Genomic DNA, 19,559 nt, shown 5'->3' with positions numbered 1-19,559 from the left:
GAAGTGACCAGAGCAGCTCGGCCGGGTCAGCCACATTACTTTACTGGAGCAGCAGACTAATAACTGTAATCAAGCACTAAGTGTTTTCTGCAACTGGCTCAACACTGATACAGCGAAGCAGCAGTGACCTGAAAGGGCCCTGCAGGTTAGAGAGAGAGTGTGTGTGTGTGTGTCTGTTGGGGAAAGTCCTTCCTGCTCTCTGCTGACTTCAGCTTCTCATAAACACACGGACCGGCGTATATTTCATCCTCGGGAGCAAAGTGCACCTACAGCCCCACATCTGAGGAGTGATGGAGCGCAGAGGAGGTGTGAGTTTAGACGAGAGGAGATCTGAGGCGCCGAGGCGAGGTGCGAGCGAGCAGAGGACCACCATGTCTCCATAGCAACCAGCCAACACACGAGAACGACGGGAATGAGTCGAATTCTTCCACAACGCACACACACCGACTGTCGTGTGTACAGAGGGGGAGTTTACGGCAAACTGTGTCCTATCACACACACACACACACACACACACACACACACACACACACACACACGCACAAACACTCGCACGCACAAGCAGACACACACACACTCGCACACACACCTTGCGTTTCTTCTTGCGCTGCTGTATTGCCATCGTCGTCGTCTTCACTGTGGTGGTTTTACTCTCTGTGGAGCCCATCGCTTAGTGAATGAACACACATGCAAACCCACACAGTCAAAAACCCTGCTCCTCCCTCTGCTCCTCCCTCTGCTCCTCCTCCTCCCTTTGCTCCTCCTCCCTCGGCCTCGGCACTGATCTTCCTCCCTCCGCTCCTCCTCCTGTCTTTAGCACTATTGGACGCAAAGTCCTGCAGACACTTTACTCTTCCTGCACTCCTCCCACTGTCTACCTGTCCTCCTCCTCCTCCTCCTCGTGATGGAGGAATGTGGGCTGTTTCTGTCCCTCTCTCCTCTCCATACCTTGCGCGATGTGTGACTGAACCGGTGTGTCTGGCTGTGATCTGGTGAAGATTCTGCAGCATGTTTGTTCTCAGGGAGCTAAAGAGGACAAACTTTCTCCTTTGTTGTTGGATCCATGTAAAAAAAAAAAAAAAACCAGGAACCAGGAAACATTCAACCCATCATATCAGATCAGATCAATCAGACTGCAAATTGAATCACTAGGAAACACACGAAACCTCCGCCTCAAGTTTAAGCATTAGTTTGAAAGTTTGTTGAAGCTTCAAATCAGGGATCAATAACATTTAATCTGAGTTGAATTCACACACACACGTGTCCGCAGGCAGGACCAGCATGGGCCTTCTCCAACTGTCTACATAACAGATGAAAGCACCGTAACAGCCCCACATGACTCCCTCCACTAAAGCAAGCCCCCACCCCCTCCCCCCACCAGAGCAACCGGTGCTCACTTTACCGTTTACAGCAGCGTCAGACTGCAGCTCAGATAAGATAACAGAGTTATTCAAAGCTGCAGATAAAACTCGTTACATCACACACACACACACACACACACACACACACACACACACACACACACACACACACACACACACACACCAAATACAGCTTCAGGGCTCCAACTGCAGCTGCTGCATTCCTGCCCCACCTCCCCCTTATCCATCACCCCCCTGCGTCTGCATGTCGTCCATCAGCACAGTGACTCTCTCACACACACACATTTTTACTGCTGCAGATAAAGGTCTACTTTACTTGTCACTTCAAACGGTTTTTAAACTTTTCACTTCGCTGAAGGAAATGAATGTGAATATAGAGAGAACAGGTTCTGCAGCTGGATATCTCTCCCAGCATGCTTCAGTCTGCACTGACTCCTGGATCCTCTCTGTGCCACTGCACACACTCATTTCATGTGAGTGATGCCAAAAATCACAACAATGCAAGAACAGACAAATATGAGCAATAAATTCAAGACAACATAACAGCAGTGCTGAACAAGCCTGAGCAATGAGCTCGGTGACGGCTGCTGTAACCCCCCCCCCCCCGAGGACGTCCCGGCTGAGAGAATCAGCTCTCCTCCAGCAACACACATCCCATCAACACACTCAGAGTAGCATTAGCATGAGCTGAGGTGTCAGTGCTGTGTGGGTCAGTAGGAGCTGCTAAAGGCTGCTAACTGGCCGCGGCTGCAGGTCTCCACGCCGCGCTCACAGGCTAAACTCCGCCTCCGTCACTCCGGCGCCCCTCTTCCAGCAGCCGGATGTTTCCATGGAGGAGTGTGTTGTTGTTGCTGTTAATGGCAGCTGGGTGTGGACCAGCTCCTCCCGGCTACGAACAACCTTCACCTCCTGCACCTAAACAGCTGACCCAGGGCGAAGCTTTAATTACAGGCCGGAGGGGAGGGAGGGGGGCAGAAAACAGCTGGATTCCCCTCATTAGCGCCTTTAAGGGTGCATCGGGCCGAGTCCCACGGACATGTAAGAACACATCTGGCTCATCAGAGGAAACAGTCTGTCGGAGATGCCACTGCTGTCCAGCAGGGGGCAGTGTTCCCTCTCATACAGTCTCACTCTGAAGGTCAGATGCTGCCCGGTCTCCTGCAGACACTCACACTGAATACTGGTGTAAAGCGGCACCACAGCTCATGTCAGCAGACATCAAACACCCTGAGACGGTGGATACTGACACGTCGGGCCCACGGGCCTCATGTTTGACCCCCCTGAGGAGATCCTCAGGCCATGATAAGCTGCTGTGTTCCAGGTTCAGAAGCAGAGAGTTGAAGTACCTCAGTGAAGAGGTGCTGGATGACCGTAGCCAGAGCCTCCACCCGCCGGTTCCCCTGCAGCAGCAGCCTCCTCAGCTGGCTGATGGCCTGGTTCTTCTTCTCCACCTGCTCTTTGCTGGGTCTGGCTGCGACCGGCCCCTCTGGGGCCGCCCGGGTTCTGGACGCATTCAGGAGTCGGGATCCGCCTTTGGGGCTGGACCGAGCGCCGGGTCTGGCTTTGAGCCCGACCCCGGGGGCCGTGCCGGCCGGTGGTGCAGCGGGGTGTGTGGAATCAGCGGGTGGTGCCGGGAGAGCAGGCGCCGCCGGTGAGTTAGCGCTCACTGAATCTGGAACCTGGAGGGAGGACGCACAGAACATCCACCGAGACGTGAAGAACGAGACATCTCAGCTGAATCACTGAAATCCAGCTGATCAAACCAGAGAGCAGGTTACTAGGTAGGTAACTAGGTTACTAATAGTAATGGAAGTGTTACCGGGTCCGGCGGCGGCAGCTGCTGGCCGGAGGAGGTTCCCCCTGCAGTGCTGGAGCTGCTGGGTCTCGTCGGCGCCTCCCGCGGTTTGTTTTTGTCCACTGCAACAGAGCGACGCGTTCTCAGTCTCCGAGCAGCAGGCGCATTGCTCAACATGGTGTCACAGACACACACCAAGGGAAGACCGCCACATCAAAACACGTGGAAACACACACACACACACACACACACAAAAACACAAGTCCACGCACACACACGCTGGTAAACATGAACACGCCCTGCCGACTGTCCCAGGCTGGAAGAGATGCATCACGGGAGTGCAGAGTAATGATGGTCAGAGTGTGTGTGTGTGAGTGTGAGTGTGCATTAAGGAGTGCATTACCAGAGTGAAACGATTAGAGAGGCAGACACACACTCCTGTCTCCTGTGTCTTCCATCTACTCCCTCTGACTGGAAACCGAGCCGCGCCGAGTAACTCCAGCAAACACGACTCTAAGAACGCTTCGCCACATTTCAGGGACTTTCATGTGGGCAGTTTTCTTTTTAAATTAAGCTGCTGCCGTCTGTTGGCCAACAGGCCGCCGACTGTGGTTACCATGGCGATTTAGAGAGCGAGGGCGGAGGAAACTGATGTCCTTTAGTGATTTATGAAGGGACGGTGGATCCAATCACACACACCAACACACACTTGTACTGAAAAAAGCCGCTGCCCCCTGCTGGTGGGGAACATGCTGGACGTCAGGCCGCAGCCTGTGTGTGTGTTTGTGTGTGTGTCTGTGTGTGTGTACCTGGAGGCTGCCATGCAGAGGAGCAGAGCTGCTGAACCCAGACTGAGAGAGAAGCCACAGTTAGCATGCAACAAACACACACACACACACACACACACACACACACACACACACACACACACACACACACACGTAAAGTCTCATCATCGCTCAGGATGACTGCATCTGTCACGAGAACATTTCAGGGGGAACCAGAGGGGAAGAAGGAGGCTTTGTGACGAGCTGATGTGTAGATTATGACAGAAAACAGGGTCACTGCTGAGATAAAAAGTCTCTTTAACAACTCTGTTTGTTTTACATTAATTATTGCATGTCTTATTGCATTTTATTCTGTTTCACACACGGAGACGGCGTGATGGAGGAGATCATCTCTGACTCAGTGAAGCCCAGTCCACTCGCCTCCTCATCAGCTGTTACCGTGGAAACAAGCGTGTCGCTAGGTGAGCACACGGGCTTCATCTGACCTGTTTACATGCAAACAAGACCACCCGGTTACCCAGCAACCAGCGCAACAAGATCACATTATCCGCTTCAAAAAGCAGCAGGCTGAAGGTTTATGTTATTTAGAAGTGCAGACAAAACGACAAACTACTGCTACATGCTGTGACATCGATGAGAGAAGACTGAGAGACGAGTCTGAATGTCCGAAAGTTTCAGAGTGGACTGGAAGCAAAGAGAGCGCTGCATCGTGTGTAAAGTGGAAAACCACATGATGACATTAAAACGGGCTTAAATAGAAACTCTGAAGCAGGCGAGACCAACACCGAGTGTGTGTGTGTGTGTGTGTGTTTGTGTGTGTTTGATTTATCCATGTGTGCATGTTAACTAAAGCCTGCTGTAACCTACTTGTCAGGCAGATGTGTGGAAGTGGGTCTGTGTGTTTGTGCGTGTGTGTGTGTTTTTGCAGTGAAGCACGTGCTGCAGGGCTCAGATGGAGCAGTAAACGCTCGGCTGGTCAGGGAGCAGCGGAGGACGCCGGCCGGAGTTCTACAGAGTTTATTATCCTCAATGTCTACATCATAATATGACATGAATTATATTTCTGACCCGATATGAAAAGTGTTTTTATGAATCACGGTCGGCGGCTGCACGGTGGCCGTGTGTGAAGTGGTCATGCAGTTTGGAAATGAACTAACTGATGGCGGTTCGGTTTGTCAGTTTCTCAGCTGGTTTACTTCCAATCTTAAAGCTGGCTGGTAGCCAAGAGAAGAACGAGCAGATTTACAAGAAAACACTCTGGGAAAGAGGATGAAAGAATTACGGTCTCACAGAGAGTGGCGGCTCTAATTTGGTTTTATATGGAAGACACACGTCTGGTGAAAAACATAACAGTGTGAAGCTGTTCCTGTTTTCATAGAAGTGAATTAAAAACCCGGATTCTTCTCCTCCTTCACGTCGGCGCTCTCCGATCATCGCTCAGTGTGTGAGTCACGTCTCATCACGCCATCGCCGAGCCACTCGTGCAGAAAACACGCACACGCGCACACACACACCCCACACACACACCACGGCTCTATTGAAACCGTGACACCCGTGAACGCTGCACACAAAAGCCCGAAGGAGGCAACAATGGCTGCTAACGCCAAAGGGAGGCGGCGGGGAGGGGGCGAGGAGGTCTTGTTATGGAGATAAGGAGGCGAAGCCACTGAGGACGAGTTTTAGATGCACAAACACGCCTCGCACGGTCAGGAAAAATCAACCGCCGGGAAGTTTCGGAGGGAAAAAAATTCCGCACACGTTTCCTGTCAGGGTGTGGCCGCCGCCCGCTCCAACGCCCACTCCTCCCACCGGAGAGTGAGGAACAGGAGATAAATGTGCCAGTGATGTCCGTGTGACTCTCTTAAAAAAAAAAAACGACCTGGAGAGGAGTTACACGTGCCGCATAAGAATAAACACTGGCGTTCCAGATATGTAGGTCAGTCCTGAAACGCGCTCCGAGGTCAGAATAAGATTAAAGATGACGACGGTGGAGCGAGTTCACATTCAGCCTGGTTCAAAACATCACACTGTGTGTTTCAATCAATCAAGACTCTCCATTTAACAACTTCATCCATTTAATTCAGTGCTTTTTAATCATTTATTCACATTTTAAGCTCATTATTTTAAAGAAGCAGTTCAAACTGACTCATTCTTTGTTTATTCAATTTCTTTATAGTGTGTACTTTGAATCAGGGTTAATAAGCTTTGCATTGAGCGGATCCAAACTTTTGAAACTTTCCTCTCGTTTGTGTCATCCTGACATCCTTTATCTGCTGACCTGCTTCTCCTTTACACACTGACGCTCTGAACTTCAGCACTGAGCAAAAGGGAACATTCAAATAACTTCAGTCGTTTTGGGGTTTTTTAAAGCAGCATCCTGAGTTTTCATGAGGAGGATGGATGGAGGGTGAGGAGGGGGACAGATGAAGGACGTGGAGGATGAGGAGGGTGTGGACGGGTGTGGAGGCTGAGGACGAGGACACATGGAGGGCGAGGGGGAGGAACGCACGGGGACGCGATTCCGACCTGCGTGGAAGACGACGGTGTTCTTCCTGCACCCGGACAGCAGCTGCAGGCTCCTGAACAGACCCTTGGCCGTCAGCTTCACGTGGAAGTTGGCCAGCGACAGTCGAGGGGACCACAGCATGGTGGGAGCGGCTCCCGAAGACCGCCGGCTCAGAGAAACCCGCCTCAGAACACAAACGCCGACCCGCTTTGTGCCCTACGGCCCGCGTCCTCACGCCGCCGCGGTCAAAAAAAAAAAAAAACACTCCTCCAGGAGGAGAGGGGAGGAGAGGGGGGAGGCTTAAAGACCCCCAACACCACGTGGAGACGGAGAAAAAAAAAAGCCCGGCGCGATGAGGCCGGTGAACAGTCCTTCATCCAGAGAAAAGACCGCCACGGAAAGGCGACCGCCGCTCCACGAAGAGCAGAGGAGGAGGAGGAGGAGGAGGAGGAGGAGGAGGAGGACCGAGCAGCACAAACTGAAGAGGAGAAAATGGCGCCAAAAATAGCAGCGAGCTTCACCAGCGAGCAGGTAGTGAATCAGCCCGAGAAAAGATGGAGGGAGAGAGAGGGAGGAGAATCACACAGACACACACACACACACCATACACACACACACAGACAGAGGGATGCTGCAGGAGGGGGAGGGATTTAAATAATCTCTCAGAATTACAAACAAGCTTCAGCTCCAACCAGAGGGAGGAAAAAAACACTCAATCCAAACGAGAAACTAGGTTGGTTTTTTTTAAATGTGTGTTTTAGAAAATCACACAGCTTTCAAGATACAATCTAAATATAATTAGATATTTTTTCCACACATATTTTAAAGGGATGAATTCAGGTTTCCACATTAATAAACTACATCTTCATTTATTTCAGGGTTTCTCCTCCTTTGAATTAGCATTTCGTTAGCAGAATTTTACAATAGCATACATTTCATGCATAAACAAGAAACATTTAAGAGATCATTAAAAATAATGACTTTCAGGTTTTTTAATAGAAACCTTTTTTTTAAAGGTATTCATTATTCTTACAGTTCTATTCCTCTTATAAACCTGCAAATTGTCTTTTCTCAGTAACCTTCATTTTTCTCTGAAATGTAAGCATTTTGCTCTGTGAATTTCTAGCTTTTCTCACCAAATGTCAATAACTGTATCTGAGTTACTCATTTCACAGTAGTAATCAGTTAAGAAGTTCAGGTTAAATGGCTAACCTCTGTTTTATTTCAATACACACCATTACATAGTACTCAGTGATCTACAGGACCTGACAGGAGTCAGCCTGTCAGTCCAGACTGAGGGAAAATCTGTGAGGCAGCTGTGGGTCTGCAGAATATGGATATATCACACAATACCAACATTAAAACACGTACAGTAGATATCCTGAAAGGCTGATTGCACTGTGGTAAATGGTGCTTCCATGCACTGTATTCACCCCAGGCATGTCAACATAATCAGCCAATCAGACGGAGCCAGTCGGCACTACACACTCGCTCACTCGGTGGATGCGAGCACGTGAGGTCAGAGAGAGTGTGTGGAGCTGAGTAAGCATCCTGATGGAGGAAGAGCAATCAGAGAGAGAGGGAATATATGCCAAGAGTCCACGATCGAGACTAAATCAGAAACATCTAGAAGCACAACGTTCTAACATCTGAAACTATCAACTACAATTACAACTAGAGATCAATACCTGACAGCAACAGTTCTACGGCAAGGAGGAAGCAGGCAAAATAAACAATAAAAAAAATAATAAAAAATAAATGCAGACTTTCCTGACTTTTAAACTTGGTTTTGTGGATTGAAAACTTGAAGACTGCAGATTATTCTGTATTTCTGAACTGTGTCTGTGGTGGAAACACAGAGGAAGCTGCACCATGTGAGTCTGAACACTGACGCCCTCTGCTGGCAGCAGGTGGTACCTGCACTGCTGGAGTACACTCCCACATGAAAGATCATCAACCACAGGGACAGTCTGGAGCAGAGGCGGAGCGTGGGTCTCAGTACAGAGGGGGCGGAGCATTCTCGACGGGGCCTTATGATAGTAATTTTACCATTCAAACAATCCCTCATCCTACCATCAAACAACACACTAATGCTCACTTTTATTGAGCCAAGCAAACCTATATGCCTCAGAAAGCAGAATAAAGTGACAAACCAGTTCACAAACTTGTTCTGAAGAACAAATACACATATGAACGAATGCACGAACACACACACACACACACACACACACACACACACACACACACACACACACACACACACACACACACACACACACACACACACACACTCAGACTCAGATAAAAACTCAGTGGGTAAATCTGTACCATCTTTGATCCAGCTTAAATATAAAATGAACACAGCTGGTCTAAAATTACACAATCTATTCAGATAGATATAGACACAGCTATCTTTATCTTTTGGAACTCACCTATATTACGAAAAAAATAGACTCTGCGGTCTCTTATAGTTGAGAGCAACACAAGGCACATTCAAATAGGCAGGTGTTTAAGACCACAGCATTCTGATAAAGATAATATTTTTGAAGGTTTCACTGACTCACCAGTGGCTCCAATATCAGGTTTTGGGTAGTACCGCTAGCGGCTAGCATAGTGTTTAGCATACTGTTTAACTTCCCTCCACAGAGCTCAGATCAAGTGCAAAGAAAAAAACTCGTTCATGCCGCACAGCCAATCAGCGCTGGCTTACAGCTCTGATGCATTCATGGACAGTCGTAATGTAAGAATTGGCAAATTGGAGCCCACAATCATATGCTTATACCTTCTTGCACACACTGCACGTTTTATTATAATAATTTATTTACGAGTAAATGTGAACACATCACATGAAACGGGGCCCTATGACTTTGTGGGCCCTGGGGCGACCGCCCCCTTGCCCCCACTCTGGCTCCGCTACAGGTCTGGAGGTTATCTATACTGTGTCAGGGTTTAGAACATCATGAACGAGTCTGGCTAATCTGAAAACTAAACCAAACCATGCAAATTTTAGGACTTATATGTTAAAAGTATGAAAATGAATATATTTGTTCGTGAATAAATTTTGCCGACACATTTCAGTGTGAAGTGGACAAATCTAGGCTCATTTAGAGCCACAAAATATTGAAGCAGCTCAGTGTGAAACACACACACACACACACACACACACACACACACACACACACACACACACACACACACACACACCTGTGCTGCTCTGCCTCACGAGCCTCGCAGAACCGCTCCGTTGCAGGGGATTCTGGGTCGTCTGCCTCGTCAGCACGGTGGGACTGGCCTTCGCCGTCTGTCCAGTCGCTGCGGTCCGGGCAGCGCTGTGGGCGGAGCTGTGGGCGGGGCCACTCGGCATTTTCAGGCCTGCAGGCAGGAAACTCAGTCAAGTCAGAGCCAGTCAGTTTCTATGCTTCCCTCCACCATTCATCTGTAATCAGATTACATGTGTCTGCTCCTGTCCTGCACACAAAGCCACTAGGGGACAAGATAATGATCAATAAGTCTAAATTTGAAGATTTCAAACTTTAATAATCACTGCCCAGAAATAGCTTCATAAGTTAGTATTAATGACCAACTGAGAGTAACTGGGATGAATCACATCATGATTTTCACTCAAACTAGATTTTTATCAATCCGCTGCAAGACGATCTAAATGGCGTCTGTTCAAAACGTTCATCTAATATGTGTTTTTCCATAATGGTGACGGTGAAGGTGGTCTCAGATCCATCTGAAGCCAGAGTTGAACTGACTGGGGAGAAGTGAGGCGTTCCATCTTCACACACCTGAAACTGTCCGGACCTGCAGAGACTGAGCTCTGCTCCTCATGGCAGGAAGCCTGGGACCTGGGCCGTCACCGGGGGAGCCGGGGGGGCCGGGGGCCCGCACTGCAGCCAGGACACCCACAGGAATGGCTCCTCTGCTCGGCCGCTCGTCCGCTTTGGTCGCTGCTGGGGGAGCCCCTTTAGAAAACATTAAGAGGAAGGTTTAAGTCTTATTTCTGAGGGAAAAACCTCCACAGACTGAAGGAGTCAATGAGATTAAATCCCATGTGGCGCTGTTGTCAGTGTATTTAAAAACACGTCTCCCTGACCCCAAAACTTTTCAAGCGGCTGTGCCAACAGAAGCAGCAGCAAACCATATGGACTCGCTGCTGCCACCTACTGCACAACAGTGGTGCTACACATGTTCTGTTAATTCTCTGTGAAGAAACGACAGATATTACAGGTTCAGGCAACTAAATGGAAAAAAAAATGAAAATACTTTTAATAAATAAGTGAATTAACAGAAAAGTAAATTAAAGACAGATTACAGCAAACACCTGGGAAACAAATTAATCTGCCTTATTATTCCATAAATGTGCTGCTGTAATCTAATACTATGACATGAGATCTAACAGGGACGCTGGTCATCCTGCTGTGACATGACAGAGCTTCACACTGCACCCCCGAACTGTGATGTATTGATCTCATGATCATGTGTTATGATGGTAGAGTTTTTATCCTAAGAAACATTTCAGATCAAGGAGAATTAATCAAAACATGAAAGTTACAGTAAAATGTCCAGTTTGAGGCTTTTAATCCTGTTTGACCTCCAGGCGGCGCCACCGCAGCAGTGAGTCTGTTAATATTCCTGACCAGATGTGACCTTTGACCTCCGCACATTCCCAGACTGCAGAGGTGATGACTGTGTATGAAAGAGGGAAACCACACCAAGAAAAACCACCTCTGATCTGTCACACACACACACGCACACACACACACGCACGCACACACGCACGCACACACGCACACACACCTTTGCTCGTGGGTCCATTGTTCTCATTGCTTCCAAGTGATGAGGAGCTGAGGCTTGTGGGTAAACCTTTGACAGGAAGTTTGGAGGCAGTGGGAGGGGCAGGTCGCCCCGACGACCCTGACGCCGGCTGCTGATTGGCTGCGGCTCTGAGGAGGGAGCGAGGTTTGGGGATACCTGCAACGCAAAGGAAAACACACAAACTGAACATCAGAACACAAGAACAGAGAGGGCCGCTACAGGAGTAATCTGATTACTGCGTTCATATGAATGTCACAGATGAATGTCATGTGAGTGTGTGTGTGGGGTGTGTGTGAGTCAGACACAGAGGAGATGAGTGTGTAACAGTGTCATTTGCGTCCAGTGGGACGTTTGAGGAAAATCTCAAACACAACAAACTCATTTCTGTGGAATGAATCATGGATTCCTCCCAGAAACCAAAGCAGAGCGGATTCCACGAGAGCCACGACGCCACTCGCCGCTTCACACCACTGTGCGTGTCTGTCCGTGTGTGTGTGCGTGTGTGTGTGTGTGTTGTATGTGGCTGCAGTGTGTTTAAGTGGCACTGACAGAAAAGGATGAAGGAACAAAACAGTGAATTAGGCCTGGTGGACGCCACAGAAGGAAACTCTTCAGCTGCAGCTCGTTTGGAGAATGAAGAAAAGACAAAGTTCAGAAAATCCGTTGAAAATATTCAATTCTGAAATTGGATCCATCACTACACGAGTTAGTGACTCTGTGGCAGAGCTGGGGACAGATCTGATGGTGTTTTATTGCTCCTTTTTTTGGGACTGCGGTCAATCTGCGAGGCCGCCTCTGAAAACACACCAACGTGACTCAACGTTCAGCTCCGACTCCATCTTTATTCCTTACTCTTTATTCACAGACCTGCTGTGAGTGTGCGTGTGTGTCTCCACGCTCTATTTTTCAGCCATAAACATGTAGAACTATTAGTTATTTGTACCTCTGCTGCCATCACACGTCCTGTTTACAACCTTCATTAAAGTTTGATTCACACTCTGCGAACACGGGAGAAAAAAACTGAAAGAACTGAAACAAGGAGACGGAAAAAAAAAAAGCTCGTTACATTACCTCATAGACACACACACACACACACACACACACACACACAGCAGGAAACATCTGGCTTCACTCTGCTGGAGCAGCTGGGTTGTGTTACCTCAGAAATCAGAGCTCTGCCGCCTCGTGCTCAGGACTGACACACAGGCGGAGGAGAAATCGTCCAGCCTCGGACCCTTCTTTCAACCTGACCATGCTGACACAGCTTCCACGCTGATATGCATGGCAGCGACGGAGAAAAGTCCAGCCGTTTCTACCTGGAGGCTGCAGACTCAGCATTCAGTCATGGTCGCTCTTCACTAGATTATTGCAATTCACTGCTTGGAAAGTCTCTTATTCATTAAGGAGGATGGTTCTGATTGGCTGACAGGGACCAATCGCAGACCGGTCAGTAAATAACAGAACTGGAAAACTGAGAATACACACACACACACACACTCTCTCTCTCTCTCAAAGGTTCCATTGATGGAATCTCAAAGGTCGTCAGTTTGCTCTTGAGTGTCAGAAAATGACACAGACGAGCTTTTGTCCATCAGAATGTGACCTGACACACACACACACACATACACACACACGCAGACAAGCATGTTTCCGATGTGCAACCGACACAACTGCAGGAATCAAGTTACACTCACACACGAAGTGGACTAAGATTACACTGGACACCATGTTTAAGTCGGGCAGCATGAACTATATTTACAAACACACACATATAGACACACGTAATAAAAAAAAAGAGAGGCACACACAAAGGGAACAGTCATGACAACTTCTCAAATTTCTCTACATGTTCACGTCAAATCATAACAGCGTTGCTCATGCTAGCAGCAGCTCTGTTTTCTCCACTGAAAAAAACCAAACTCATCAAAATCCTACTGACTGATTCTCATGAAGTACTGAAGACAGTTTCTTTGCTCATGACTGTGACCGGCTACAGTAAAACATTTTCCCAACACGACAACAAGAAAAAACACTTCTGTTCTTCTAACTTCACCACAAAGTGAAAATTCTGGTTTTGTGACGAACAGCTCTGATGATTGCGTTCACACATGCAGACTCTTCTCTGCTCCAGCAGTTCTGCTGCGTTCCCTCCAGCTCCTGCCTGTCCGTCACATTTCAACGTGTGCGTCTGCATGTGTGCTGGTATGTGGAAGGTATTTTAACTCGCAGCCCTGCGAGCACAGAACATCACACACACACACACACATACTGGTGAGGTCTGTGTGTGTATATGTGTGTGTGTGTGTTGACATGTTGGCTTCATGCAGTCACACACTCGTCTCGTGGACTCACCCTGACTCGACCTCGCTTTGCTCAGAGATCCCTCGCCCGGGCTCGGCCCCGGACCTCCAGCCCCGGAGCCCGGAGGAGCAGCGGGAGGAGGAGGAGGAGGCGGCGGCGGTGGCGGCGGCGGCGGTGGAGCCGCCCTGGTGGCCCCTCGGCCCCCCGGCCGGCCAGCCGGTCCCAGCTTGGAGGAAACTTTCTGCAAGAAGAGCTGACGTTTAGTGACAGCGTCCCAGCTGAGGGGCCCCAGCTTGGAGCTGCGCACTGACACCATGGTGTTAGCCATTCCTGCTCAGAGGAGTCCCAAATGTGGAGAGGAGAGGTGAGGGAGGAGCGGAGGAGAGAGAGAGAGAGAGAGAGAGGGGGGGGAGGAAATGGGAGTGTGCTGCCGCTTCAGGAGGCTGGAAGAAGGAAAAAAAAACTTTCTATTGTGTCGTACATTTCCCTCCTGAGACTCCCGACTCGGACCAGGCCAATCCCCCCTCCGCCCGCTCTGCCTCCTCCCCCCAAACTCTATAAACAGCAGCACACATGGAGCGAGTTAGGGAACGAGGGTCTGGCGTCTGTCTGTGTCTCTTTAAAGAGGGAAAAGTCTTTTACAAACGTTCGTAGCTAACGAGGAGCGGGCAAGAGCGTTCCTGATTACGTCACATTAACACTCCTGATCTGGAAACGCTGGGATGCTGTGGAGGTAGAACAAAACAAGGGGCCTAATTTAAACAAAAAAAGAGCAAAAATAAAGTGTATGTTCAACTGTTGGTTCAGTCTCGAAAACCTACTTTTTCGCTTCAAGGCTAACTAATTTAATTCTCTGCCTTAGTTTGTGATTTTATTCTGCTGTCTGTCTGTCTGTCTCTCTCTCTCTCTCTCTCTCTCTCTGTCTGTCTCTGTGTCTCTCTGTCTTTCAACATCTTGTGCCTTTCAGGTTTTTCTGTTTTCAGCCTCTGAACTATGTGGGTGTACTGCGCTTTTACATTATTATTAACATTTGCGGGTCTGAGGGATGTAATTATGCACCCTGGAAACACTGAAATCAGCAGCAACAGTCTGCTGCTGATAGCAGAGGCGCAGTGTTACAGAAACACAAAGCTACCTCACAGACTGCACAGACACCACGCTGCAGCGGTCTCCCAGACTCAGACCCAGACTCTGGGAGTGGTGCGTCTCTGGTATGTGTTGTTAAAGCTCCTCTGAAGCCACCCCAGGTTTGAAACCTGCCCCGACCTATTCTCCTGCCCCGGGGCTTCAGGTGAAGAGGAGGACCTGCAGCTCAGCATGAAGTCCCACTGCTGACTGCCAGGACCCCCCTAGACAGCAGCCCACTGCTCCATGAACATGCAGTTTGTATTAATTTTGAACAGGATGAGATGGAGTCAGAGAAATAATTCCCCCTGTAGGATGAATAAAGTTTGCTTGCTTTTCCTCCTCCTTTAGATAGTGTGAATCCCCAGTATTTAACTCATGTGCTCATCATTCTGAAGGCATCATCATGTCATCTCCTATTCCAAGATATTGTTCCTGATTCACACGTTTATCTTCTAATAGATACACACTGTACATAGAGTGACATGAAGGTCAATTTTCAGACGGACTGAAGCTCTTTTACAGTATTTGTGACTAGAAACTAGGGATGTGCGAGTACCGATACCAGGTATCGGTATCGGGCCGATACTGGCCTTATTTCAAAGTATCGGGTACTCGTGAAGGCTACCGATACCAGCCGCCGATACTCACGGCAAGAAACCCCCACGCGCAGTAAGCCCTCTTCACCAGCAGGTGGCGGTAGTGCAACCAAATGGGATGCAAGCTGCCGACAAACATGAAAGAGGAAGAAGCTCCTCTCTGGGAGTCGCTGACAGGCGCTGAGCTACACTACAGCGGGCTGATTCTCCATGAGTCTCATTCAGAGCAGAGACAACAGGAATGAACCCAGAACGGCTGCTCGTCTCACTAAAACTCCGCCGGTGTGGAAATTCTTTTATATAAGTGAAAGCGAGCCGAGCTTTGCAGAATGCTAACTCTGCTATGCTAAAATTGCTAAAGGAGGTGCGCGATGTTGTTCATTTACCACTAGTAATTTGTTTAAACACCTCAGGGCGAAGCTTGTGGACGAGAGTCTGACGCTGTTGTGCTGGAAAAAAAGAAAACTCCGGCAGCAACTCGACGGCAAACTCTGCAGAAGACCGAGAAACTGAAGAGCAGAGATCCGAGAGCAGCACAAATAACACGAGCAACTCTTTAAACTCGGGGGTTGTTCTATCTTTGACTTTAGTTCATAAAAAAAAAAAATTAAAATCAGTACATTTAAAAACCTTTGTTTATGTAAAGTGTAAAACTCAGAGAAAACTGTTTTATCTTGCACTTAATTTCATTTAAAAACCGTTAAAATAAGTTCATTTTAAAAAGAATATAACTTAAAGTTGTTTGTTTACGTCTTGTAATTCAGTTCATTTAAAAAAAACTTAAAATTCAGAGAAATTGTTTTATCTTGCACTTAATTTCATTTCAAGTGTAAACTCAGAGTTTTATTTTTCAGACTATTATTTTAGACTTAAACATAGTGGCTGGGCTGCCTTTTTATTAGAAATAAAATTCATTTTCAAAAATAATTTGTCGTTGCATTATTTTAAATTTTATGTATATAAAGTATCAGTATGCAAGTATCGGTACCGGTGAGTACTGAAGATGAAGTACTTGTACTCGGTATCGGTCGGAAAAAAAGTGGTATCGCACATCCCTACTAGAAACAGTGGATTATGTTTGATATTTTGCTTTGATGTAATAGTTTCTTCAACAAGATATCGAGCTGAAACCGTTCAATTGAGATATTTATAGACAGCTGCCGATCAAGTGTTGAAAGGAGACTTATGAAAACTAACATTCATTAATTAATTCATTCATTCATGCACTTGTGTCTATATACCAGCTAGCTCTCTATCGTCTTGTGACTGCAGCACTGAGCATCCAATGATTGGATGAGATTGATGACAGATGAGATGGGATTGGATTCCAATCTCATCTAACTGGACTGAAACAAACTGCATCGACTCACTACTGCCACCTAATGCACAAAAGTGTCATTACTTCAAACACTCCAACTCAATTTGAATTTCACTGGCTTACAATTACAACTTCAGAATGATATTGTAAATCACATTTTAACAAATATTTTCTTAGACATAAATATGCAGCAGACACTGTGTGGATTAATAGAGGAGAAAATATAAAGATGCTACAATGTTAAACTGAGTTGTTCAACCCAGAAAGTACGCAGCTGCATAGGGATTATCCAGAAATCAGAGCAAACTAAAGTGTGCCGGAAGAGAAGAAAAGTTTCAGGATATGTTCAGTTTCAGTTACTAAGAAATAAATGCTGCAAAGCCAACAGTCACAAACTGAAGCAGGAAGCCAAAGCTGTTTGCCTCGAACCTAAATGAATTGGAAGTGAAGCTAAACGAAGCTAGCACCTGCTGCTGACTCTTTCATACCCAAGGTGAATCATCAGGAGTCACAATGTCAGTGAAGACACTCCACTCCATCACTCACCCTGCTGGGACTCGCTGGTTGACTCGTTGGTTGACTCGTTGGCTGCATCATTTGTTCCTCTGAAGCTGCTGTGGCCTCTTCCTTCTGGTCCAAACACTCCTCAACATCCTCAGCTGCTCCCTGTCCATCGGGCACAGATTGGACAGCCCTCCTGGGAGCCTGCAGGGGTCCTTCCTCAGAGCCCAGAGAGCCGGCTGAAGCCTGTTGAGCCGCCCTGTGGTCAGTCTTGAGGTTGCGGCTTTTCGCTTTGACGGGTTTCAGCACAGCCACCACTCTGATGGGACCTGTGGCGTTCTGCCTCCAGCCTCCGTCGCCGAGCATCTCCTCCCTCCTGGGAACCGTTCTCCTCACGCCAGCAGCAACTTTACTCTGTGGAGACAGAAACACAGCAGGGGGTCTGAAGTTTACCTGTGTTCAAACAACATGAAGAACAACTTCCTGAAAAAGTTCTCCAAACATAAAACATACTCTCCGATATTTAAATGACACCTTGAATCGTCTCCTGACGTTAGCAGCTAGTGTGCGCAGTGATAATGAGTTGAGTCACTCTTGTGTTGAAAAACTAAGCTGACGACTGCTGCTGCACTAAACCTGCTGCTGCTCTGCTGAACCTGAATGTTTGCTACAGCAACAGAGAAGCTAAATCTGCAGCTGATTTTCTAAACCTTCAACCATTTAGCTAAACCAGCAGTCGAAGCTCCTCGGTGAGCTGTCGGTACCTGTGTCTGTGTTTTTGGTGCAGACGGGTTGTTGGCCCATGTGGTAACTTTGGCCTTGATGTTTTTCGGATCCACTCTGGAAACTCTCTGCGTGGACAGCCTGACCGCTGTGGCAGGCGTTAACCTGTTACCAGGTAAGTTGGCGGGTTTGGCTGCGTTGGCCGGAGGACTTGTGTCGGCGGAGTCACATCTTCCAGCCGGAGAGTGGGACAGGGAGACAGCGGATGTCTGGGCGCTCTCACTCAGGTCCTCAGATCTAGGAGGGGCTGTATACTCTTCCTCAGGTGGATGAAGCAGTGAGGTGAGCTCCACATGCTCGCTCTCAGCGGCGCTCAGCTGTTCAGGTGCCTCCGTCGGCACCTCTGAGTTCCCCGTGCCGTCGCTCGCCCAGCAGACTGAACTCGTGACACTGCGTCTCTGAGCGCTGGCGTCAGAGCTCACAGACAGAAACAAAGCCTCCTCATCGTCACCACCGTCATCGTCAGCGGGGATTTCTGTTGCGTCAGAGTCCGGCGTGGAGGAGCCGTGTCTCCGCCGGCTGCTGGTATCGTCACTGTTGCCATAGTGACTGCGGCTCATGGACAGCTCCAGCGTCAGATGCTTCCAGGTGTCCTGCTGGAACTCGCCGCTGCTGGCGTCCAGGTACACGGACGCAGAGTTGTCAGTGGACTCAGGCGGCTCCCTCACGGTGAGCGTTTGTCCTGACGAGACGTCGTCGTCCGGTTGCTTGTCTTCCCACTTTGTGACGACGACTCCCCCCATCAGGGCCACCTCGAACACGTCGTAGTCCAGCGGGCTGTCCGTGCAGCCGCCGCTGAGGCTGCTCAGACTGCGCAGCGACTCCGGGGACGACTCCCCAAGACAGGAGGACGAAGACGAGGAGGAAGAGGACGAGATGGGGAAGGCGTTCCCGTTGTGATCTCCAGCACTGCGAAGAGGGAGCTTCATGGTGGAGCCGCTGTGACCGCCGACCCTCTGAACGTGGTCAGAAACACTCATCTCTGCGTCTGACGGCTCAGTTTCCTCCTCGCGTGTTTTACTTCCTGTTGTCCCACTTGGTTTTGTCTCTACTCAAACATCTGATGGAAGCGCCAATCCATTCTTCAGGGTGCAGCGTCCACATCCAGACTCAGATCCTCTCATCAGTCGTGGCCATTAACGCACTCTGTGACCTTACTTCTGGCTTTCAGGGCATCTCACAGCCTGCAGGAGCAAACACAGATTTAACATTAAGTTAAAATGTGACAGTGACCTGAAAAAAAACTGTTGTAGAGCTGCTGTCTCTCACTGTCTTGTTAGCTTTAGCGCAAGAGCTGCTCTTATTATTAAACCCACTGAGACTCTTTAGTTCGACACATTTTAAATGAAATGCATTTAACAGGAATCTTCCAGGTGAAGCAGGTTGAAATGCCTGAAGAGGGAGACGCTGCTGCCCTCTGCTGGCTGCATCTGTCACTGCAGTCTGACGTCCTGAGGGGGAGCAGGAGGAAGAGGAGGAAGAGGAAACGACTCAAACTGTGTCCTTACAAAATAGTACTGAAGACCAGCAGCTACACAGTCACAAAGTCCAGAAGTGTGTGTGTGCATGTGAGCATGCATGTGGGTCAGACACAAAGGAGGTTCAGCTAAATAAAGGCGAACAGAACCAGGACAGCCTCC

The 19,559-nt window shown here is 48.5% G+C and overlaps 1 protein-coding gene across 1 annotated transcript in view; it reads right to left on the bottom strand.

Moving 5' to 3' along the window:
* The window catches only part of LOC115390721 (microtubule-associated tumor suppressor 1 homolog), a 26,902-nt gene extending 7,802 nt beyond the window's left edge, over positions 1-19,100 (bottom strand). Inside the window, exons 1-8 of the mRNA XM_030094702.1 lie at positions 17,901-19,100; positions 17,182-17,550; positions 13,645-13,834; positions 11,275-11,448; positions 10,263-10,439; positions 9,676-9,843; positions 3,202-3,299; positions 2,729-3,061 (exon numbers count right to left, since the gene is read on the bottom strand). Of these exons, the coding sequence (XP_029950562.1) occupies positions 2,729-3,061; positions 3,202-3,299; positions 9,676-9,843; positions 10,263-10,439; positions 11,275-11,448; positions 13,645-13,834; positions 17,182-17,550; positions 17,901-18,899 (2,508 nt within the window). The 5' untranslated portion in view covers positions 18,900-19,100. The remainder of the gene's footprint in view (positions 1-2,728; positions 3,062-3,201; positions 3,300-9,675; positions 9,844-10,262; positions 10,440-11,274; positions 11,449-13,644; positions 13,835-17,181; positions 17,551-17,900) is intronic.
* Positions 19,101-19,559: the final 459 nt, after the last annotated feature.

The sequence above is a fragment of the Salarias fasciatus genome, chromosome 6 (assembly GCF_902148845.1).
Source record: "Salarias fasciatus chromosome 6, fSalaFa1.1, whole genome shotgun sequence".
Taxonomy (NCBI): Eukaryota; Metazoa; Chordata; class Actinopteri; order Blenniiformes; family Blenniidae; genus Salarias; species Salarias fasciatus.
The sequence above is the reverse complement of the archived record's forward strand: the minus strand, read 5'-3'. Positions and strand labels throughout refer to the sequence as shown.